Source organism: Pseudophryne corroboree, chromosome 4 (genome assembly GCF_028390025.1).
Source record: "Pseudophryne corroboree isolate aPseCor3 chromosome 4, aPseCor3.hap2, whole genome shotgun sequence".
Taxonomy (NCBI): domain Eukaryota; kingdom Metazoa; phylum Chordata; class Amphibia; order Anura; family Myobatrachidae; genus Pseudophryne; species Pseudophryne corroboree.
Genome location: NC_086447.1, coordinates 742412325 through 742437306, shown reverse-complemented (window position 1 = coordinate 742437306; position 24982 = coordinate 742412325). Strand labels below are relative to the sequence as shown.

General features: G+C 44.5%; 1 protein-coding gene across 1 annotated transcript in view; it reads right to left on the bottom strand.

Annotated features, from left to right (window-relative positions):
* The window catches only part of ACSS1 (acyl-CoA synthetase short chain family member 1), a 317320-nt gene that overhangs the window by 100939 nt on the left and 191399 nt on the right, over positions 1-24982 (bottom strand). The window contains exons 3-7 of the mRNA XM_063918130.1: positions 21925-22124; positions 16708-16883; positions 10403-10555; positions 9380-9527; positions 1472-1609 (exon numbers count right to left, since the gene is read on the bottom strand). Of these exons, the coding sequence (XP_063774200.1) occupies positions 1472-1609; positions 9380-9527; positions 10403-10555; positions 16708-16883; positions 21925-22124 (815 nt within the window). The remainder of the gene's footprint in view (positions 1-1471; positions 1610-9379; positions 9528-10402; positions 10556-16707; positions 16884-21924; positions 22125-24982) is intronic.

Here is a 24982-nt window from a genome sequence, read left to right as displayed (position 1 = left end):
GCAGCTTATCCGTGAACAACTTATCCGGCCGCCATTTACACCTGAGGAATATCCGGAGTGGATATATTATCTTTCTTGGACTGTGTTCTACGGAGTGGGTACTCTGCCTTCCAGCATTACACGGTATAGCCTCTAAGCACTGTGTCTGGTGTGGTGTATATCTCCTGTGACGCTCTGAGTTATCTCAATTTTCAGTTTGGATCTGCATTTTTTTGGGTTATTATGGATCAAATTCTCAAAGCTATTGCTGATTCTGGAGAGAGGCCTGTGGTTCAATTGGCGGGCCTGCATACTGAAATGTCTTACTCCGGTTGTGACTTGCCACCACTGCAGGCTACCTCTCCTGCAGACACCTTGGAGAGATCTAATGTATGTGTTACGGGACAGTTGACTTCCTTTAAGTTTTGGAAAAGGGAGTATTCAAGTCCAATTGTCATTAATGCTGGCGGTGTCGGTAACATTTTTTCTCCTATATTCGCTGGCAACGGTGCTCTATATAACGGCTTTCCCACTTTTGCGGACTCTAGGACTCCTGCTATGAACTGGCTGTTTTCCTCGGAGCCTTGCTTGAAGACTCCTCCTGATGACATTGCCATCCTTCTTCATGGTTTTGGTTCCAGTTCATCACGTTCTCTATTCGCAAGTGGTCAGACCAGCTGCATGTCTCCGTACTCTCCTCCACTGCACGGTTTTCTGGGACCTTATACTATACAGTATCTTGGTTTTACAAATTCTGCTTCTCTGTGCCCTGCCGGGACTGGAGGAACTATGCTAAATTTGGCTGTTTTCTGGGCCTTTGGATGGGACGACCCTCCTTAAATGCTGATCTGTATTTTTTTTCTGTTTATAAGTTCTAGTTAGTCATATATAATAACCGTATCTAGTGTATTTAGTATTCTGTTAATTGTACCTTTCGATCCTGGGCTCTATACACCATGCCCGATGGGTTCATGGGGTTGGTTGCCCCCAAGTTTTCATAGTGTAGTTGGGATGGGATGTTTGGGGTTGCAGGTAGGCCATAGGATGGGGATTTGGTTCTACAGGGTGGGGGGATTTGGGGGGTGGTGTTTACCTAGTCCATTTTCTTGGGATGCTGGGTTAGCGCATTTTTTGTTTTTTATATAATTGATCCTGCTGACTGTATGGCTTTGTGTTAGGTGCTGGGATATAATTATATTTTGCCTCTATACTTGTCATATTTCTACCCAATGCACTACTGTTTCAGTGTTGTGGGGACCCGAATGGCACCTTTGGGTTCCAGCACTACTTTTCCTGAATATTAAGATGTCAATGCATCTTGTTATACTGACATGTTATATATATTTTTAGATTAATGTGTGCTGACCATGTATCTCACTTATACGCTGTTTCTTTTGGGTATAACCTTCAAAAATGTAAATAAAACGCAATTTTTTTAAAAAAAAAAGCATTTTAAGCAATATAATACAGTACACCATTACTTTTTACATACCTGAGCCCAACATTTTCAAAGATGACCTGTCGTATTTCTTCACCCATTTATCTCCATATTTCAGCAGCAGACGTATTGCAGTTGGTGCTCCATAAAACTGATTAATCTTCAACCTCTCTACTGTTTCCCAGTACCGACCTGAATGAGGCCAATAACAATCTTTATAGAAAGTGTCATTAAAATCCTCCACTTGTGATACGTCAAACTAAAATCATTTTACCTCACTAGTAAAGGTAACACTTTTAGCCAATAGAATAATCAGGTAATAAAAACCACACGTGCTTCTGTTATATATCACCTACAGATTTACAAAGCATCCAGTAATGGCATTTTAGGAATTTCATTTATGAAGTCAACCAACAAACGTAAACAGCCTACGGTCACAAATGTTACCACAATCACAGGTTGTATGGTGGCCATATACTTTACAATGGAAAATATACAAAACACTGTACAGAAAACGCTATATTTCTTCTGTGAAATAAGAAATGCTGCTAAATGTGTGTTGTGAAGTCCTCTCTATTTGTGTGGGTGAGACAATAGTCCCATAGTCATACAATGTGGGATCCCTATTTACAGTATTTCTCCATGTCTCACTGTGCAGGGCTCCCCAGATCAACTCATTAATGAAGAAGAACATTAAAAAATATATATGTTTCCAAAAAGCTCCCCAATCACTACTTACATTAATAATGGAATAACCTGCTTAGGCCCATCCTTATTTACAATGATAAGGACAAGGACATCCTCCTGAATGTCACAGAGCTTTCTCAGACTCGGCATGTTCAAATCCAGAAACTTTTGTCAGATTTAGTCTTGTGTGGGCTCCAATGCAACAAATTTGTGGCGGGCCAACCACAATTGACACTGCTGGCCCGGCCCATAGTCCTGCCCTGGAGCCACATCCCCCATGTGTGCTGTAACATGGGAGGGGGGAGCAGGGGCCAGCTTGAAGACAGGGACCCTGCCAGCCGGGAACTGATGAGAGGAGGGGGCCCATACGGAGACTGCACACGGGCCTCCTCCTCTCCTAATACATCCCTGATTTGGTTGTATCGTTTATTTTTATAGTTATTATATGTGTTGCTGTTTAATTGTAATGTTAACACCTCTAAGGAGCTGCAGATATCTTGTGGCACCATATAAAAATTATAATAATGATGCAGGCTTGATTTGTGAAACCTCTGACAAAAAAGTCACCAGCAGATTACTACTATGAACCTGTTTAATGAGTGATCTTTCAAAACTGGTCTATCATGTCTCATGAAACTTGAAGTTATCCAGACATTAACTCAAGAGACAATTCACCAAATCTGATTTATACACCTTTCAGACTGCCAGCTTTGAACACGGGTTATTGGCACATGAGCGCGCATAACCCAGGTTCCTGTGCCAGGGGAAATATACCGGGTCGAGCGACCAGGAATTTCAACCTTGGTAGTGAGCAGGGTTGAACTGGTGTTCAACCCGGCTCACTGTGCAGTGTGAACGGGAGCCGTCTCGATGCAACCCGTTTCCCGTTCACACTGTGTGGACGGGCAGCACTTGAAGATCATGTGATCTCCAAGCGCCACCGCTGACATCACCAACCCGGCAATATGACGGGTTGCAGACAGCGGCGGCAGGTCGCACCCTGGGAGCACCCGCGTCAGGCTCCAGGGTGCGACCCGCCTCAGGTGGTCTGAAAGGGGTATATTTCACCTGGCCAGACTGAACATTAAACCTGTTGCTTGACTCTCTGGACTAGTGGCAGTATCAGTCCATGTGGGCAACCTTCGCTAATATATTACTCTAGTCTTAAGGCAGTGGTTCCCAAACGCGGTCCTCAGGGACCCCTAACGGTCCAGGTTTTAAATATATCCATGGCTCAGCACAGATGGTTAAATCAAAGTGACTTAGGTACTAATTAAGTTACCTGTGCCCAAGCATGGAAATACTTAAAACCTGGACCGTTAGGGGTCCTTGATGACTGAGTTTGGGAACCACTGTCCTAAGGGCTTCATAGGTTGCAATGTCCTGTATATTTGTGCATCCCACAAAATGTTTTTTTACTATCAGTAAGTAACAAAGTTGTCATTTTCTCCATAGTAAAGTAATAAAAATAGGATTTTAATTACCTACGGGTAAATCCTTTTCTCGTAGTCCATAGAGGATGCTGGGGTCCACATTAGTACCATGGAGTATAAACGGGTACAGGAGCCATGGGAACATTAAGAGTTTAATAGTGTGAGCTGGCTCCTCCCTCTATGCCCCGCCTACCAGACTCAGTCTAGAAACTGTGCCCGAGGAGACAGACATACTTTGAGAGAATGATTTTACACAGATAGTGGCAAGATTCACACCAGCTCACACATACAAGGCAAACCAAGCTAACCAGCATAAAAACTCAACAACGGCTGAGCAATATTACTGAACAAAGTAAGAAAAAAACAGTACTTAACCAAGAACAAAGCAGTACTGAACTAAAGCATCCCTGCAGGATCTCGAAGCGGTGGGCGGGCGCCCAGCATCCTCTACGGACTACGAGAAAAGGATTTACCTGTAGGTAATTAAAATCCTATTTTCTCCTACATCCTAGAGGATGCTGGGGTCCACATTAGTACCATGGGGATGTACCAAAGCTCCCAGAACGGGAGGGAGAGCACGGAGGCTCCTGCAGAACTGATTGACCAAACTTTAGGTCCTCAGAGGCCAAAGTATCGAACTTGCAGAACTTAGCAAACGTATTCGCCGTTCGACCCTGACCAAGTAGCAGCTCTGCAAAGTTCTAAAGCAGAGACACCCCGGGCAGCTGCTTAGGAAGAACCCACCTTACGAGTAGAGTGGGCCTTAACCGATTTTGGACACGGCAATCCTGCTGTAGAATAAGCATGCTGGATAGTGAACCTGAGCCAGCGAAAAATCGTCTGCTTAGAAGCAGTACACCCAAGTTTCTTGGGATCGTACAGGGCAAACAGAGTCCGATTTTCTGTGACGAGAAGTTCTCTTCACATAAATCTTCAAAGCCCTCACAACATCCAGGGACTTTGAGGGAATTGAAGAGTCAGTAGCCACTGGCACCACAATAGGTTGGTTGATATGAAAAGCCGACACAACCTTTGGAAGAGACTGCTGACGCGTTCTGAGCTCAGCTCTATCTTCATGGAAAATTAAGTAGGGGCTCTTGCAGGACAAAGCCCCCAATTCAGACACACGCCTAACAGAAGCTAAGGCCAACAATGTGACAGCCTTCCACGTGAGAAACTTGACCCCATCCTCCTGTAGAGGCTCGAACCAATCCGATTGGAGGAACTGTAACACCATGTTAAGATCCCAGGGTGCCGTAGGAGGCACAAAGGGAGGCTGGATGTGTAGAATCCCTTTCAAGAAAGTCTGAACCTCAGGAAGCCAATTGTCTCTGGAAGAAAATGGATAAGGCCGAAATCTGGACCTTAATGGATCCCAAACGCAGGCCCATATCAACACTTGCTTGCAGGAAGAGGAGAAACCACCACCACCCAAGTTGAAACTCTACCGTAGGAAACTTCTTGGATTCACACCAAGACACATACTTTTCCAAATGCGATGGTAATGTTTAGACGTTACTTCTTTCCTAGCCTGTATCAGGGTAGGAATAACTTTGTTCGGAATGCCTTTCTGAGCTAAATCTGGCGTTCAACCTCCATGCCGTCAAACGTAGCCGTGGTAAGCGAACGGCCCCCATTGCAACAGGTCCTCCCGAAGAGGAAGAGGCCTCGGATCTTCTAGCAGTAGATCCAGAAGATCTGCCTACCAAGCCCTTCTTGACCAGTCCGGAGCAATGAGGATTGCCTGAAAGCTTGTTCTCCTTATGAGCTTTAGAATCCTTGGAATCAGTGGAAGTGAAGGAAACAAATACACTGACTGGAACACCCACGGAGTCACCAGGACGTCCACCGCCACTGCTTGTGGGTCTCTTGACCTGGAACAGTACCTCCGAAGACTCTTGTTGAGACGGGAGGCCATCATGTCTATTTGAGGTACACCCCAAAGAATTGTCACCTCCGTGAACACCTCCGGATGGAGGCCCCACTCTCCTGGATTGAGATCGTGTCTGCTGAGGAAGTCTGCTTCCCAGTTGTCCACTCCCGGAATGAAGATTGCTGACAGCGCCAACGCGTGCCTTTCTGCCCAGAGGATGATTTTTGTTACCTCTGACATAGCAGCTCTGCTCTTCGTTCCACCCTGTCGGTTTATGTAGGCAAACGTCGTTACATTGTCCGACTGTACTTGAATGGCCCGATCTAGCAGAAGATGTGCCGCTTGGAGAAGGCCATTATAGCTGGCTCTTAGTTCCAGAATGGTTATTGGAAGAATGGATTCCAGACTTGACCCCCTTCCTTGGAAGGTTTCCCCTTGAGTGACTGCGCCCCAACCTCTGAGACTTGCATCCGTGGTTAGAAGGATCCAGTTCTGAACCCCGAACCCGCGGCCCTCCAGAAGGTGGCATTTGCAGCCACAAGAGTAGTGAAATCCTTGTTTTCGGCGACAGACGTATCCTCTGGTGCATGTGTAGATGAGATCCCAACCACTTGTCTAGGAGATCCAGTTGGAAGGACCAAGCATGAAACCTTCTGTACTGTAGAGCCTCCTAGGAGGCAACCATCTTCCTCAAAAGGCGAATGCACTGATGAACCGATATCCAGGTAGGCTTCAAGACATCCCGGGCCATTGACTGTATCACCAAAACTTTCTACACTGGTAGAAACACCCTCTGCACTTCCGTGTCGAGGATCATCCCCAGGAAAGAAAATCTCCTTGTCGGCTCCAAATGTGACTTTGGAAGGTTCAGGATCCAACCATGTTCCCTGAGCAGACGAGTCGCGAGAGCAATGGATTGTAACAACTTCTCCATGGACGACGCCTTTATCAGCAGATCGTCCAGATATGGAATTATGTTCATTCCCTGTCTGCGGAGGAGAACCATCATCTCTGCCATCACCTTAGTGAACACCCTCGGTGCCGTGGAGAGACCGAAAGGCAGTCCCTGGAACTGGTAGTGACTGTCTAACAGTGCAAATCTGAGATAAGCCTGATGTGGCGGCCAAATCGGAATGTAGAGGTACGCATCCTTGATATCCAGGCATACCAGAAACTCTCCCTCCTCCAGACCTGAGATCACCGCTCTCAGAGACTCCATTTTGTATTTGAACTCCCTCAGATAAGGGTTTAACGATTTCAAGTTCAAAATCGGTCTGACCGAACCCTCCGGTTTCGGTACCCCAAAAAGGTTTGAATAGTAACCCTTGTGTTGCATATGAGGTGGAACTGGAACAATGACCTCTGACTTTTCCAATTTTCGGACGGCTTCCTGTAGGATAGCCCTTTCTGTCAGTAAAGCTGGCAAGCCCGATTTGAAGAACCGGTGAAGCGGGAGTTCTTGAAACTCCAGCCTGTACCCCTGGGACACAATATCCTGTATCCAGGGATCGAGGCCGGACGACACCCAGACGTCGCTGAAACGTCTGAGTCTTGCACCCACCACCCCTTTCTCCATGCTGTGCGGTCCACCGTCATGCTGAGGATTTTGAGGAACAAGAAGCAGGCTTCTGGTCCTGGGAACCTGCAGGTGCAGGTTTTTTGGATTTGGCCCGACTACCTCTAAAGAATGTGGTAGGAGGCTTTGACTTTTTTGTCTTAGCGGTCCGAAAGGACTGTGATGTAGGTGAAGAAAAGGGTTTCTTCGTAGACTGAGTAGCTGGGGGAAGAAATGGTGACTTACCCGCGGTTGCCGTGGAAATCCACGCATCCCCAAATAGAGCCTGACCTGTGAAGGGTAGGTTCTCCACACTTCTCCTGGATTCCGCATCTGCAGACCATTGGCGTAGCCAGAGTCCCCTGCGAGCTGAGATAGCCATGGAAGATATCCTTGCATTCAGCGTACCAAGGTCCTTCATGGACTCCACCATGAAACCCGCAGAATCCTGTATGTTACGCAAAAACAGTTCAATGTCACCTCTATCCATAGAATCTAAGTCTTCTAGTAACATGCCAGACCACTTTACTATAGCCTTAGAAATCCATGCACAGGCAATAGTGGGCCTTAACTCCACTCCTGAAGCAGTGTATATGGATTTGAGCGTAGTGCCAATCTTATGATCAGCCGGTTCCTTTAACGCGGTAGATCCAGGAACAGGTAAAACCACCTTTTTTGACAGTCTGGAGACAGATGCGTCAACTATGGGTGGATTTCCCATTTTTTTCTATCCTCCTCAGGGAAGGGAAAAGCAATCAGAACCCTTTTTGGGATCTGGAATTTTTTCTCTGGGTTTTCCCAGGATTTTTCAAACAGAGCGTTTAATTCTTTAGACGCAGGGAAGGTTAGCGAGGCTTTTTTTTGTTTGTAAAGTAAGCCACCTCAACCTCCTCAGGAGGTGTGTCAGTAATATTTAACACATCTCTAATGGCCTCAATCATGAGCTGCACCCCCTTTGCAAGTGATGCAGCCCCAGTCAGCACATCCCCATCACCGTCTGCCATGTCAGACCCTGTGTCGGCTTGCATAATCTGGGCAAGTGCACGTTTCTTTGGGTATATGCTAGGGGATTTAGAAGGAATAGGAACAGAACCTGACCAAACTGCCATAGAATTCTTTAAAACCTGAGTTTCAGTCTGAGTATGAGCTACCCTAGTAGAGATCTGAGAGATCATTCCCTTAATAGAAGTCAGCCATTCTGGCTCAGTAATAGGAATCTGAGACAAGACATTACATTCCTGGGTACATGGAATGGACTCCTCTGGAGAAGAAACGTCCTCTGAAGCATAAGACACAGAGTCCCTGGACATGGCTATGTGAGAAAACATACAGCCACACACACACAGGAAAATGTCAGAAACAGTTTCCTCCCAAGTATGCCACAGAGAAACACAGAGCTTGGAGCCAGCACACACACAGCGCTTCCCTAGGTAGATATACATACAACTACTTAGCGCTGACTGTGTACCTTGATAGACTACACAGTAATTACACAGCCTCTCCTCCCTTCTACAACCCCCTGGTACTGCACAGGATAGCTGGAGTTGCTGGAGCACTCACTGTCAGCGTCTCTGTAGTTGGATCTGCAGGCAGGAAAATGGCGCTGAACGCTGCTGGGTCCGCTCTGAGGAGAAGCTCCGCCCCCTGAACATGGCGCTGCTTCCCGCACTTCACATCTTTATACTGGCCTGAGGAAAGGTGCTGGCAGCGTCACCGAGGTCCCTGATAGCCTTGGTGACCAGTGTAGGGTATAGGCACTGGCTCAGGGCGCCCCTCATAGCGCCGCACTGTGTACCGCTGAGCCTCCGGAGCGCAGTCAGTACTGCGCTTCCACCCTGTTGCCGCCATCTTCACACCGGCTCCCCGCTTGCTGGGGCGCAGGTGACTCACTCGCCACCGGAATCTTCTGGCTCTGTTAAGGGGGGCTGGGATGCTGCAGGAGTGAGCGGCCGCCTGGGGCGGCTAATGATCATCACTCTCAGGAGCTCAGTGTCCTGTCAGCGGAAATAGTAGCCATTAACCTCTCAGGGTTGGACACTACTCCCCCCCCCCCCCCCCCCCCCCCGAAGTCCCACGAAGCAGGGAGGCTGTTGCCAGCAGCCTCCCTGTGCCTATCTCTAATAAAAACAACAAAACTAGAAAAGCTCCTGTGGAGCTCCCCTAGCTATGACCGGCTCCTCCGGGCACATTTTCTAAACTGAGTCTGGTAGGAGGGGCATAGAGAGAGGAGCCAGCCCACACTATTAAACTCTTAAAGTGCCCATAGCTTCTGGTGGACCCGTCTATAGCCCATGGTACTAATGTGGACCCCAGGATCCTCTAGGACGTAAGAGAAAAGTAAATACTGAATCCAATTCTACCTTAGTAAGCAGACGGAAGTATATATTGAATGCTTCAACCTTAAACATCCTCACCTGGGTCTGGGTATGTCGGGGTGCTCTCAAACAGGACAGTGGTAGCTCCATTGCAGAGAGGTCCATACACAACATAGCTGTGTCCAGTGATCCAGCCAATGTCAGCGACGCACCCAAACACATCTCCTTGTTTATAATCAAATACGTACTAACAAAAAATAAAAAGCAGTCATTAGAGCTTTTATATAGGAAAAACATGAGAACATGTAACATCAAGTTATCTGCAAAACATATTGTGTGCTTTTTAAGTTTTTTAATATCTCTACATTACAATTCTGCCACAGAAATCTGACTCGGATGTTTTATACGTTTGTATCTATTATGATTTAGAAAATGAGGGCTAGAAAACCTATTAAGCACAGAACGGTACAGAGCTCTTACGTTCTGTTTTTCAATTTACACAGGATTGTCCCGATTTCAGAGATAGTTGAGAACCACATACCACTAGAGGATGCTCCTTCAATCTACCAGCTAACACCTGCGTGACATTATAGGGTGGTTTGGGGGGAAATAAAGATGACTGGAGTGGGAGCACCCCAATTGCAAAGAAAGACAGTCATCTCATGAAATATTCTGTGCTGCAGTAGACATGTAGCTCACCGCCCACTGTAAAACATGGCAAACATAGAAAAACAGAAGGATTAAAACAAAACAGAGCTTATGACCTAGTGCAGAGGTTCCCAAACTTGGTCCACAAGGCACCCTAACAGTCCATGTTTTAAGGCTATCCATGTTTAAGCACAGATGACTTAATTAGTACTTCAGTCAATTTGATTTAACTGTCTTTGTACTGGTATTAGAGTAAAGTCATATACACAAGGCGACAAAGACGCACACAAGGACACTGCAGTAACCATCTCCGAATCAGGCCCATGATATGTTATTCCTACCGCTATGCTACACATATCACTGGCATTACACTGATACCAGGGGACTGAGAAATACTTTTATCCCTTTGAAATAGAAATAAAAAAAAGATCTTGCCTGGTTGTTGACGACCGTGTTTGTGGTGACCGTACATACCTTGTGTGTTAAGGCAGCATAGAGCAGGTACCCCGCCTGCGTGTGGACCACTCCCTTAGGCTTCCCAGTGCTGCCTGATGTGTACAGCATGAAGAGCATGTCTTCACTGTTCATCGTCTCTGGAGTACAGACTGCTTCTGCTTTGGCCATCTCCTGGCAAACCACACAAAGGGTGAAATGTATCATGTTGTTAACACCAATCCAATGATGACTTGTCTATGATTTTATATATGAGATCGTAAAACAGCAGTGCAATTGGCTATGCAACCATATGTCAATATAAGCAAGTAACTGAACTAAAAACTGCAGACGCGTCATTACTACAAAAAAGAGAAAATAAAGCAAAAAAATATATAAATAAAATAAAAAATACTGTTTACTTGAGCCTAATTTATAGATTAGATAAGTCATGAGAGAAAGAGGACATGGGAACGGATGGTGCAAGTTCTGTGCACTTGAACATTATTATCTCTTCTGTGTAAATTACACGTGGACCATTGAAAATAATGGCCAGACCACTGAAAACAATGGCCAGCCAGGTCAACTTGGAGGACTAGGGACATCTAAAACATTGCACAGTAAAAGGCAAAGGGGGTAATTCCAAGTTGATCGCAGAAGGATTTTTTTTTAGCAGTTGGGCAAAACCATGTGCACAGCAGGGGGGGCAGATATAACATTTGCAGAGAGAGTTAGATTTGGGTGGGTTATTTTGTTTCTGTGCAGGGTAAATACTGGCTGCTTTATTTTTACACTGCAATTTAGATTGCAGATTGAACACACCCCACCCAAATCTAACTCTCTCTGCACATGTTATATCTGCCCCCCTGCAGTGCACATGATTTTGCCCAACTGCAAACAAAGTTCCTGCTGCGATCAACTCAGAATTACCCCCAAAATTGGGACAAGATAAGTTTCTCCCATGACCCCCCCCCCCCCCCAACATCATGATCTGAGCTGCCAAAACCATGCCATATCCAACCTAACCACACTCAGATATGCCTACCAAATTGATGTCATTGTGCATCACTCCTTTCTGACTCTGAGAATCCAAGTGACCCTGACAAAGTAGGGACTATTCGTAATATATATTTTTTGTTTACCAAAAAAGTATCCGCAGACAGTTCCCTCTCCCCATCTCCCCACACCGCCTGATTCACTCTCCCATTCCCTGTTGTCCTCTATCACCGCCTGCGCTTCTCTCCCCAATTCCCTCCTTCACCCACTGCAGCTCTTTTCTCAAATGAACACAGGTATGGAGCATCATGTCCCAGCACAAGGGCAGTTTAAATGTGGCACTGCTCTCGAGCCAATCGTGACTTCTGGACTGATGGGCACTCAAAAAAAAAAGAGGAGGCCTTTTAAATTTGGCACAATAGAAGCATAGAATTTGACGGCAGATAAGAACCATAGGGCCCATCCAGTCTGTCCTTAGGGGTATTGGGGTTAGAGATTGGGCTAGGGTTTATGGTATTAGGAATATGGTATTAGGGTTGTTTTAGTGGTTTGGGTTAGGGGAGAAGGTGTTAGGGTTAGTGTGGGGGGGATGGAGTTAGGATATTAGGGATAGGATATTATGGTTGGTCTATGAGTTTGGCTTAAGGTATTAGGGTTAGGGGTTATGATTAGGTAGAGTATTGGGGTTAGGGTCAGAGGTTAGTGTATTATGGTCAGGTATAGAATATTACGGTTAATGTTTAGAGTGAGTAGGCTGTTATAGTAACACACAATGGGGCCGATTCAAATGGGTTTTTTTTGCGGCCGCCACTAGAGGGCGCCCAACGGCAGCAATTCAATTTTCTGCCCTTCGGACGCCCTTCGACCGCGGAGGACACATTTTTTTCTTGCAGCCTTCTGAGGTACGAGAGAAAAAATGTGAGTCCAAACCCGGCACTTTGGGCGTCCAAACGCAGAAGTTTAGATGGGTTTAGCCGTTTAACGTGGCTAAATCATGTCTGTTTGGGTGCGACATGTGCAATGTGCATGGGCACTTAAACAACAAATAAATAGTGACAATTGTTTAGACGGGATTTTTTGACGCCCAAAACAATTGAATTCCCCCCAATGTGTAGTAACCAAGTGCTACATGGGGTAGGCTGCTACAGTTACACACAATAATGTGTCAGTAAGCTTGTGTTATACAGGTAAGGCTGCTACAGTTACACACAATAATGTGTCAGTAAGCCTGTGTTATACAGGGAAGGCTGCTACAGTTACACACAATAATGTGTCAGTAAGCCTGTGTTATACAGGGAAGGCTGCTACAGTTACACACAATGTGTCAGTAAGCCTGTGTTATACAGGGAAGGCTGCTACAGTTACACACAATGGGGCAGATGTACTAAACTTAGGAGAGACAAAGCACCAACCAATCAGCTCCCAGACTAATTTCTCAAACAAAGTCTGTAATGACAGTTGAGAACTGACTGACCGGCACCCCATCTCTCCACTCCACTACCCCCAAGGCCCAGCACATCTCCCCAATGTGTCAGTAAGCCAGTGCCATACAGGCTAGATGTTACAGTCACACATAATGTGTTAGTAAGCCAGTGTTATACAATGTGTCAGTAACCTAGTGTTATGCAGAGTAGGCTGCTATAGGTACACACAATGTGTCAGTAAGTCAGTGCCATATAGGGTAAGCTGCTATAGATACACACAATGGGGTGAATTCAGTTGGGTTCGAGGTTTAGCGAGGTAAATAAAAAAAACTTGCGTACCTTGCGGAAAACCCAGTGATGCATGAAAAACAATAAAATCAAATAAAACATACTCATCTGTCAAATGCTCTCCCCTCCATCTTGCCACTGGGAAGGGGGCTTCTGGGAGTTCCGGGGGTGTAAGGTCTGCTGGGAGATATAGTAGTTCTCCCAGCGGCCAGCTGCAAGGGGGATGACACTGCCCATGGGGGGGATGTCACACACACCTGGGGTTACTCACACACATACACAAACTCATGCACACTTAAGATGGCCAAACAATACGTTGATATCATGTACGAATACACGATATCGCGTGTCATTCTACCTATCGCATGCACATTGTGCATGTTTTTAGTGCGAATACGATGTGATGCGCAGCACCACAGGTCGAACTGATCATATATGTTGCTTGTATGATCAGTCAATCCCAGCAGTGGGCAGTTGCGGAGGTACAATATGACAAAAGCACCGTACAATCTATCGCATGCCAGGGAGCGGCTCCTGACGTTGGAAGAAGCCCCGCGTCGGAAGGTGGGTAATTACTGACAAATTAAGCAAATTGGAAAATTCCAATAGCTTAATTAGTCCTCAGGGAAGATGCAACCAGGGCCCCAGAGCAAGTCCAAGGGATTTTTCCTAAAAATAATGCTTTTAGTAACAATCAGACTTGCTCTGGAGGTGCGAGAAAAAAAGACACAGTGATTTCTATAGAAATTACCCCATCCCATTTTCTGTCCCATAATTGAATACCAAAACCCTGCGGCCAAAACTTTTTATGCTGGAACTATACACTTTATATGCATCTTATTAATAAAACCTCTCATTTTTATACCAAGCCGTATCTAGAAACTTTTATATAATAAGGTTTTTGGATAGCATGAACTAATGTTTTATTGAGTCAACGCTATTATAATATATACCCATTATTGTTTAGCACCACATTGGGGAAAATAAACATGTTAAAAAATACCCCATTTGCCGATCCCAACGGATCAGAGAATCGAGATATTTAAATATGTTTAATATTCCCGATTTCCCGACTCACCTATTGGGGAGGTCAGGGAAATTCCGGCAAACCGCCACTGATGTATGGGGGCTTTAGACTGATCACTTCTATTTGCACAGTGCATTTCTCCTACGGTCTGAGGTCAGACAATGAGGAATCCCCGCTGTACTAATAAAAATGTAATACATTGAAGAGTTATGCTGCTAGTTAAGATTCGCTAATAGCAAATCTTCTGCAATTTGTGAAAATGAGTTGGGATAGATTAGCCAGCGGTTGGGATGCCGGCGGTCAGAATACAAACCGCAGCATCCCGATGTTTACAATCCCGACGGAGTAAAGTAAGTATACCTACCTTCCCCCTCTGGCCTCCTAATCCTAACGCTTCCTTTAATAAACTTAAACCTAACCCTCCCACTCACGCAGCCTATCCCAAACCCTCCCAGGTGGTGCCTGCATGCAGGCCAATCTAGCACCGGCCATAGTGCCGCGCGGGGCCGAGCATTGCTATCGCTGTGCATAACCTCTATGGAATCTAGTCAGATTGCTTAGATTATCGCTCCGTGAGTACCCCCCTTAAGGAATCTAGTCAGATTGCTTAGAATTTAAGCACTAATCTCTCCGTGTGCACCCCCACTAAAAGTTATCAAACATAAAAGGGCTATTATCAGTGACCAGTCAGCCATCTGTGCCTGCAGTGGAAGATAATGAATCTCACTTAATCTCCAAAGCATTCCCTAAATGTGCTGAAAAAACTATTTCCTTGCCTGCAAAAAGTTTACCCAACACACTAGATACAGCAGAAAGTTTTGTGATGTGCTGATGTTAGAACATTTTTGCATGACCGCTAAGAGGTATTTAGGGAGACAATCAAACCCAGCACACCAGCCAGATAACGACAGTTTCAGGAACATTCTGTAGTCTCAAATGCTCAAAATAAGCATACAAACCAAAATCACAAGCTCTAACACACACAGCTGTAATTAAGGCCTGTAGTTATGATCCCGGCGGTCAGCACACCGACGCCAGGATCCCGGCCGCCAGAATGCCGCTAGGGGGGCAAGGGCTATTCCCACACTTGGGTGTCCATGACACCCATAGAGTTGGAATAGAACCTGTGGTGAGACCAGCACCTGGGATCCCGGCATCGGTTTGCGGACTGCCAGGATCCCGGCCGCCGGTCAAGCAAGTCCAACGCATAATTATATAGTTTAAATTTTAAAGTGTAAACTGTGTAAGTTTATTTCCAAGCATACATTTACAGTACTAGTAAAAAAAAATGTTTCCATAACACAATTCACCAAATGCAACGTTTTATAAAACTCCATCATGTATGCCAAGACTGGTGACGTTAGAGACCAACATTATTTAGCCTAGAACAATTTATTGGCTGAGCTCATCAATCTGCCTTTCTACAGTGGCTAACATCATTTATCATCAAAGCAAGTCTCCAAATCTCTCTCATCATTCCATCAGCTGTGCAATAACTGCGAGACTGCATTTAGGACCTGATTCAGGTTACGTTTCTGCAACTGCTGGAGATCGCATGCTGGGGACCACCCAGCACAGGGCAATGCCGCCAAGCATGCTAATGGCCGCCCAGATAGGCGAAATCAGCTGAACTGCGTGTGCGCAGCAGTTATTTCTGCTGCTGCTGAATAACCCCCACAATCTCTTACAAAAAAGCTCCAGTAGTAGCGAAACGCGTCAGAAGCCATCTATCTGGGAACCTGAATTGGATTCTTACCTGTCGTTACAAGTGTCTAGAAACTGCGAGGACGTGTACCAACAAAGTGTAGGAGTGAGCGCTACTGAGGCGGAAGGACGATATACACAGCGCTATTAGGACTTGAGCTCATTCAGCTACAGGCACCTGCGTTGTGCCGAGTCTCGCTGCTGGATTCAACCCTCCAAGGTCTGAGGACGCCTCTCTCGCTCCTCCTACTACAATACCTTGCCGGGAATACATGTAAAACTCCCATAGTGGAGGACCTCTATTTCTATTGTAAAGTACTACTGGACTGCTTGCTGAAATCATTATACAGGTAAAAATCGTGAATGACTTTGCCGGTGACAATTAAATTGGGATTAATCCATTTACACTACAACTGCGGCTACCAGTAAAATCTTATATGGACAGCTATATATTTTTTACTTATTTTTTTTTACTTTTTGATATACGATCCACGTCTCTTAGCAATCAATTATTAAGTGTATTGTACCGCTTTGTGTCAATGTATTGACTTTTTAAACTTGTGTATGACTAGTCATTGCTGATTAAAAGTAATTATTTTATTATATAAGTGTGTGAGTGAAGTGAATCTAGACTCTACTGCTTCTTATAGTTTTACAGCGCAGGAAGAAAATGTAGCTTTTTCTAATTTACTATCCCATCTGTTCATCCAGATCGGTTTCATATTTTCATGTATGAGGCAAGTTGTTAGCTATTCCATGTGTAATGTAAAATGTTGCATTTCAATTTGTTTTATATAATGGCCAGCAAAGAGACCGACGTAGCTTCAGATTCAGATATATATATATATATACCCTAACTGGACACCATATCCCTTTAGCACATCTAAGTATACATCTAAATGACGTACTTCTTCAAGGGGTATGTCAAGATTACCCAATGGGACTTTGTTGTCTGTCCTTTGAGCAACAAAGACATGTTTAATTGAAGGGCAGTTCTTGACAGCTTCATCCACCGTCTTCTTCAGTTCTATCAGCCGTCCGCCTCTCACTCCTTGGTTGAATGTGATGACAGCTTTACAGCTGGCTAATGAGATAGACAAGGTGGTGATACAATAAGTCACATTTAGCAGAGCCTGCTGGACACAACAATCAGCTGAAAACTTGTATAACAAGAGCTATTAGATATATTAGCTTAAAGAAAAATCATATATTACTTTAATTACAGTATTTATGTTGACCCTTCCCTAAACACTATCTTCCAAAAAACATCATGAACTATTACGTGACATCGTCTCAGTTGCGGTAACCTTTATGACATTTGTTGCTTACACTCAGTATCTGTATCTGCAGACAAAGGGCCTCATTCAGAGCTGATCGCTCGCTAGCTATTTTTTGCAGCGCTGCGATCAGAAAGTCGCCACCCATAGGGGAGTGTATTTTTGCTTTGCAAGTGCGCGATCGCATGTGCAGTCGAGCACTACAACGAAGTTTTGTGCAGTTTCTGAGTAGCACAGGACTTACTCAGCCGCTGCGATCACTTCAGCCTGTCAGGTCCCGGAATTGACGTCAGACACCCGCCCTGCAAACGCTTGGACACGCCTGCGTTTTTCCAAACACTCCCAGAAAACGGTCAGGTGACACCCACAAACGCCCTCATCCTGTCAATCTCCTTGCGATCGGCTGTGCGAATGGATTCTTCGTAAAACCCATCCCACAGTAACAATCAGCTTTGCACTTGTACGACGCACCTGCGCATTGCGGTGCATACGCATGTGCAGTTCTCACCTGATCACAGTGCAGCGAAACAATCTAGCGTGCGATCAGGTCTTAATGACCCCCAAAATGCTACGTTAGTGTTTTCCTGGAAATCACTGTAACGTAGCATTTCGTTTGCAGATACAGCCGCAGTCATAGACAGAATATAGGCATACCGCATATCAGCATAAGCTGCTTGTGCGTCCTATTCACATAGCAATGAGACTCAGATGCATTTAAATTGAAAAAGTCGCACATAAAGACACTCTGCACTACTAAGTCACGACATGGCTAGAAGGGCTGTATAATGTGACTGCAGCAAGGATGTAGGAGGACACATCTGTATAGTGTCTGATTCTGAGTCAGACGCATGTGCGAGAATCCACCTGCCATGACAATTGTCTGTCTTCGTGCGGAAAGGCGCGCTGCCCACTGTTTCTTTGTTTGCAGTCATAGAAGCCATCATTAGTATTGGGACATACACCCGCCCCATACTGAGTGCAAAAGATCTGTCAGAAGCAATCAGCTCATTCCTGTCCACATGCTTCAAACCAGCCAGGAAGTCAGCCTAGATACTCACGGCACTCCCGTGACTCTCCCACAATACGTATCTATGCCATGCGTCTGCACATGGTAACCATCCGGTTGCCACCCAGAAACGCCCTTTTCACACATACGCCATCCGTGTGCCTGTACAGGGTGTGATGTGTGAGCAGTCTGCTATTGCTTTCTGCGGTGCAAGCATAGTTTGCCGATATCTATCTGCATTTGGACTTGCATCCAGCTCAGTGTCAGGTCCATAATATATATTCACTTACCATATATATATATATATATATATACTCCACAAACACTCTCCTCCTGCGCTAATTGGTTTCAAATAGGCGATTAGGTATAGCTATCTCTAGGATGGGCTGCCTGGTTCCTCTGAGTTCCTTGTTAGGGGGAACGGAGCAAAGAAAATAGAGAATAGAAATAGAGGAAAAATGGCGCCCCAGGGGTTTACAAATACCCTTATACAAAGACTATTGCTTAACAGGATTTGCAATCAATATTTATACAGGTTTTTAAAACACATAACGGACTGTTCTTTTCATTATGAAGATCAAGGGGTCAAGATGAAGATGAAGTCCAGATGGGACGAAACGCGTTGGGTGCTGCCTTGATCTAACCTCATTCATTGAAAGTTAAGCTATACTCCTCTTTTTTAGTCTTTTTTAGTTTTTGAATGCCATTTTTTCTTTTATCCATATAGCAAAGAACAAAAACAAAATTGGGCGCTAATGTTTAAATCAAACGCTAGCCGCACGTTCTTGGGGCCTGGTTCGTAAGCCTCCAATTATTTAGAACAAAACAAAACAACTTGGAACTGCGCTTAGCATTTAATTATAGCTATTTTATTATTTAAAATTAAATAAAAAATGATGATAAAAATAAAATTAAACAGATTATACAATTATACAATTACCGGCCGGATTTCTTGTATTATACAGTTAATACATAAAACATTTAGTGTGTATAAAATACATGATTATTGCGCACAGCGAGAATTACTCTCCTGTAAATATATATTCATGCACAACGAGGTATAATCCACTAATTTAAGGAAACCGCTTAAATGTCAGTTATGACTTCGCAGGCGTGCCTGCACTGTAAATTGCCTCATTTACTGTCCGTTAAGTTAAAGAAGAAAAATTGGTGAGTTATTACTTAGATAAATGAATCGTTCCAGGCTGTCCTGAAGATGCAGGTGACAGCACAATAATTGGACGGATCTTATATACTCTGTCCTTCCTTTTAGCAGCGGAATATAACAACAGTCTCTGTGTAAATTGTAAGGGAGTTCAGGTATCAGAATGTCCAAATATCAGCACAACGGTATTCTCTAAGCTGTTATATTGAGCTGATATTGTGATCCTCCCTTTAGCCCCAGGTGCCGCATCAGCCTCTATATTAAGATGTAATTTCGCTCAGATGAAGGAGAGCCCTCCTTATTCCCCCTTAGCACTGGGGTCCGGACAACCGGGTACTGAGACAGATGATATAATGTCTCAGTAATTTCTCATCTGTCTCAGTACCCGGTTGTCCGGACCCCAGTGCTAAGGGGGAATAAGGAGGGCTCTCCTTCATCTGAGCGAAATTACATCTTAATATAGAGGCTGATGCGGCACCTGGGGCTAAAGGGAGGATCACAATATCAGCTCAATATAACAGCTTAGAGAATACCGTTGTGCTGATATTTGGACATTCTGATACCTGAACTCCCTTACAATTTACACAGAGACTGTTGTTATATTCCGCTGCTAAAAGGAAGGACAGAGTATATAAGATCCGTCCAATTATTGTGCTGTCATCTGCATCTTCAGGACAGCCTGGAACGATTCATTTATCTAAGTAATAACTCACCAATTTTTCTTCTTTAACTTAACGGACAGTAAATGAGGCAATTTACAGTGCAGGCACGCCTGCGAAGTCATAACTGACATTTAAGCGGTTTCCTTTAATTAGTGGATTATACCTCGTTGTGCATGAATATATATTTACAGGAGAGTAATTCTCGCTGTGCGCAATAATCATGTATTTTATACACACTAAATGTTTTATGTATTAACTGTATAATACAAGAAATCCGGCCGGTAATTGTATAATTGTATAATCTGTTTAATTTTATTTTTATCATCATTTTTTATTTAATTTTAAATAATAAAATAGCTATAATTAAATGTTAAGCGCAGTTCCAAGTTGTTTTGTTTTTTTCTTTTATCCATTTACCTTTTATGCTGAATGTTCCCCCCTTTTTTATGTTCTCCTGCCTTTTTTTAATGAACTTTAGATGTCTTTACTGGTTTTTATGCTTTTACACCCAGTATTGTTTTAGTGTTTTCTATGTGCAATAAATTGTTTATACCTTTTATATAAATTACCCAGCTTTGGTACTGTTTGACACCATTGGTCGCTATCTATTACCTCACCTTCCGTCCACATATTTGTCTCCCTTAGGTACTTATACCAGTACCTATACATACCTGAGGTAAAAAGCTGACGCCCTGTAGACCATAGGTTTATTTGAATTTTTTTGCACTGTTCCCATACTTGTTTTTCACAATAGAGATACTGCATCTGTGGCGCTTGTAGCTTTCCTGGTACACATATACATATATATATATATATATATATATATATATATATATATATATATAAACATGATGCTGTTTTGAAACTTATTTGCCAATATCAATTATCTAAATATGAAACAAATGTATTGACTATTGCCGCTGAAACTAACACCTAGTACAGATGCAGCCTGAGAGACGCCAGGTCAGCCCCTGGGCTAAGAATCTTTATGCAGAACTTAAGGATTTACTGAAGCAGGCCCCTAGTTAAGTATTAGTGCAAGCATCTGCATAACTGTAAATTTCTATACTAACACTTTGTTTTCAAACATATATCATTAAAGATGGAAGCGTTACGTTTTAAAGTTTTAATTGCAACTCAAATGTTATTTTTAAGTGTCAGTAACACGATAGCTGGAAATATCTCTTGGACTTGAGTTAGTCAGCGTTGGTTTGATATAATGAAGGAACATGAACCAAAATAGAATCATGACTAACCAGCAGTGAACACAAGATCCCATAGATGAAAACTGAGCGTTAAAAAAAAAAAAAAAAAGCATCTATAAATCAAGTTCATTAACTCTGCCCAGGGCACATGCAGCAAAATATTATAGTCATAATCATTTATTAAGGGTCATGGATTTAAAACTTCTCTTATGCTGCACCTGTCCTTTATCCTCACTTCTCTTATGCTGCACCTGTCCTTTATCCTCACTGCACCTGACTCTCTCAGAATCTTCAAATCACAGAATAGTGAATCATGTGAAAAGTTAACTACTGTACTATTGTATCATCTTCAAAGGCTCATAGTAACACCCACAAACACTAAATGTACCCATGTTTCTAAGATATATTTTAACTCTTTAATACAATGCTATAAATGTGAATACTGTACTTTATCCCATGATTAAGTAAAGTTTTTCTCCATAAATTCTAAGCTCTTGTAAGTATGATGCTCATTTTCCATATGTTCACTAAGGGGTCTATTTACTAAGCTTTGGATGGAGATAAAGTCGCTGGAGATAAAGTACCAGCCAATCAGCTCCTAACTGCCATGCCACAAGCTGTGTTTGAAAAATCATAGTTAGGAGCCGATTGGCTGGTACTTTATCTCCAGCGACTTTATCTCCATCCAAGGCTTAGTAAACAGACCCCTAAGTCTTGTATGGAACATCTATGTTCACTTTGCTTTGTATCATGCTGAAAAATACGAATTAACTATATCAATAATAAAGTATAGGAAGAGGTATAACTTACCATCATTGATTCTTCCGGCTAAGGATTCGGCACTGAAACCAGCAAACACAACCGTATGTACCGCGCCAATTCTAGCGCACGCTAACATGGATGCAACGGCCAGCGGTGAAACGGGCATGTAAATGGCCACCCTGTCACCCTCTTGTACGCCATACTTCTTCAGGGTGTTGGCAATTCTGCACGTGTTATCAAGGAGCTCTCTGTAGAGAAATGATTAAATATGACATTTTACTCTAAATGTCCTTTCAATTTAAAATAGTTTTTTAACTAGATTATATTGTGACATTTATTTGGTGGATCCCCTGTAAATGTACTTATCAGCTGATAGAGCCCTAAAGTAACCATGTTAGACATATAACCGTGTGTCCACCAATTATAAACAGCATTTATGGCATAAAATACAGAAGCACAATATTTCTCAAATCTTTATTACTGTTTATCCCCTCTGTGTTTGCCAAAGTCTCTCATGTCAATAATACTTTACTAAGCACCACCATGAGTTTATACATTTTTACAAAACACTCTTTTTATATTGGAGATGCCTACTATGAAAGTAAGGCCTATGCCACATCTATGTGATTGCACCACTCCCAGCCCTTGTCACTAGCTGTGCTACTCACTTCTACACTGAGCTAGATGCAGAAGATGGGACAGAATAGGACGTGCACATTCCATATGCATACCTCCCAACTGTCCCGATTTTCACGGGACAGTCCCGCTTTTCTGCCCAGCAGTGTCCTGTGGTGGGAAGGGGCGGGGGGGAGGGGGGGCAGTTGGGAGGCTCTTGTAATCACTACTCTGCTTAGCAGAGCAGCGGTGAATAGACTGCCATGCTGCATGGATGTCGTTAACGAGGACCTCCCTCGTCTGTACATATTCAGACGAGGGAGGGGGTTGTTAACGATGCTATTTTGACAACTTAATTCAATAATTTTCTTTTTGGGCTGTCAGGGGAAACTACATTGATGGGGTCACACGCAGCAAAATTAGGAACTACAGCAACCAGATGCAATATGCAGATGCTCATCATTGTATTTTAGGGCCTAATTCAGACCTGATCACAGCAGCAAAAATGTTCTCTATTCTGCAAAACCATGTGCAGTGCAGGTGGGGCAGATATAACATGCACAGAGAGTTGGATTGTGTTCAAACTGAAATCTAAATTGCAGTGTAAACATAAAGCAGCCAGTAATTACCCTGCCCAGAAACAAAATAACCCACCCAAATCTAAAGGGCCCTACACATTGAGTGATCCGCTGCCGAGCTGCCCAATGGCGGATACGGCCGCCGGGCGGCCAGCAGCAGTGAAGTTTCTTCACTCCCCCTGTCACCCGGCTCCATAGAATTGCAGGCAAATATGGACGAGATCGTCAATATTGACCTGCATGCACAGTCGACGGGGCACCAGCGATGAACGAGCGCGGGGCCTCGCATCGTTCATTGCTGGTGCCTCCACACTCAAAGATATGAACGGTATCTCGTTCATTAATGAACGAGATCGTTCATATCTTTGCGTATTATCGCCCAGTGTGTAGGGCCTATAACTCTCTCGGCACATGTTATATCTGCCCCACCTGCACTGCAAATGGTTTTGCCCATTAGAGAAAGATTTTGCTGCTGCGATCAGGTCTGAATGAGGTCCATAATCAGGTTTGCCGGTAACTTTAACTTCACACACAGAGTAAAGCTAAGTACACACTATACAATTACTGGGGTGATTTGCCAATAGTCAGGAGATCAGCCTGATTTATTATATAGTGTGTTTGAACGATCGTTTTGGCATTTGGCCAATAACTCGGACAAACACCACTGTTCAATTATCAGATCTGTCGGGCAGGACCAAAAATCTTGGCCACAGTCACCGGATATCCTACAGTGTGTGAACATTCTCAATAATCTGACCAGCAGGGCCGGCTCCAGGCCTACTAGCACCCTGAGCGAGAAAATGTCAAAGCGCCCCCCCATGTTCCCGGAAAAGTGGGCGTGGCCTCTGGAAAAGTGGGCGTGGCCTCGTAACTTCATATCATCAAACTATAAATATATTTTCACACAATTAGCAGCCTTACACATAGCCACAGTAGTGTTCCTTACACACAATGTCTCCAGTATAGTGCCAGATACACATAATGTGCAGTGCCAGATGGACATGACATGCCCCCCAGCAGTGTCAGCTACACATGACATACCCCGCTGCAGTGCCAGCTACACATGACATGCCCCGCATCAGTGCCAGCTACACATGACATGCCCCGCAGCAGTGCCAGCTAGACATGACATGCCCCCCAACAGTGCCAGCTACACATGACATGCCCCCCAGCAGTGTCAGCTACACATGACATGCCCCGCAGCAGTGCCAGCTAGACATGACATGCCCCGCATCAGTGCCAGCTACACATGACATCCCCCGCAGCAGTGCCAGCTAGACATGACATCCCCCGCAGCAGTGCCAGCTAGACATGACATGCCCCCCAGCAGTGCCAGCTACACATGACATGCCCCGCTGCAGTGCCAGCTACACATGACATGCCCCCCAGCAGTGCCAGCTACACATGATAGTGTTCACTTTTTAGGGCATGGTGCTGATCACAGGGAGGGCACATACTGCTTGTTGTTCCCATACCTATATGCCAAAGCATGAACAGTGCGCGCCGAAGGCGCGCAGCAAAAATTAAGGGGAGTTACTTCGTGGGGAAGGTACGTGGCCACATAATAGTGACAATTTGCATTACACCACACAGTAGTGCAGCTAATACACACTGCACCAGGTAGAACCTCCTATACACTTTGCGTCAGGCACAGCACTGAGACACATTGCACCAGGGAGAGCACTGAGACACATTGCCTAGCCACAGACGCCTAGCGGGAACACTACATGACATGCTCCCCAGCAGTGCCAGCTACACATGACATGCCCCCCAGCAGTGCCAGCTACACGTGACATGCTTCCGAGCAGTGCCAGCTACACGTGACATGTTCCCCAGCAGTGCCAGCTACACATGACATGCCCCCCAGCAGTGCCAGCTACACGTGACATGCTCCCCAGCAGTGCCAGCTACAC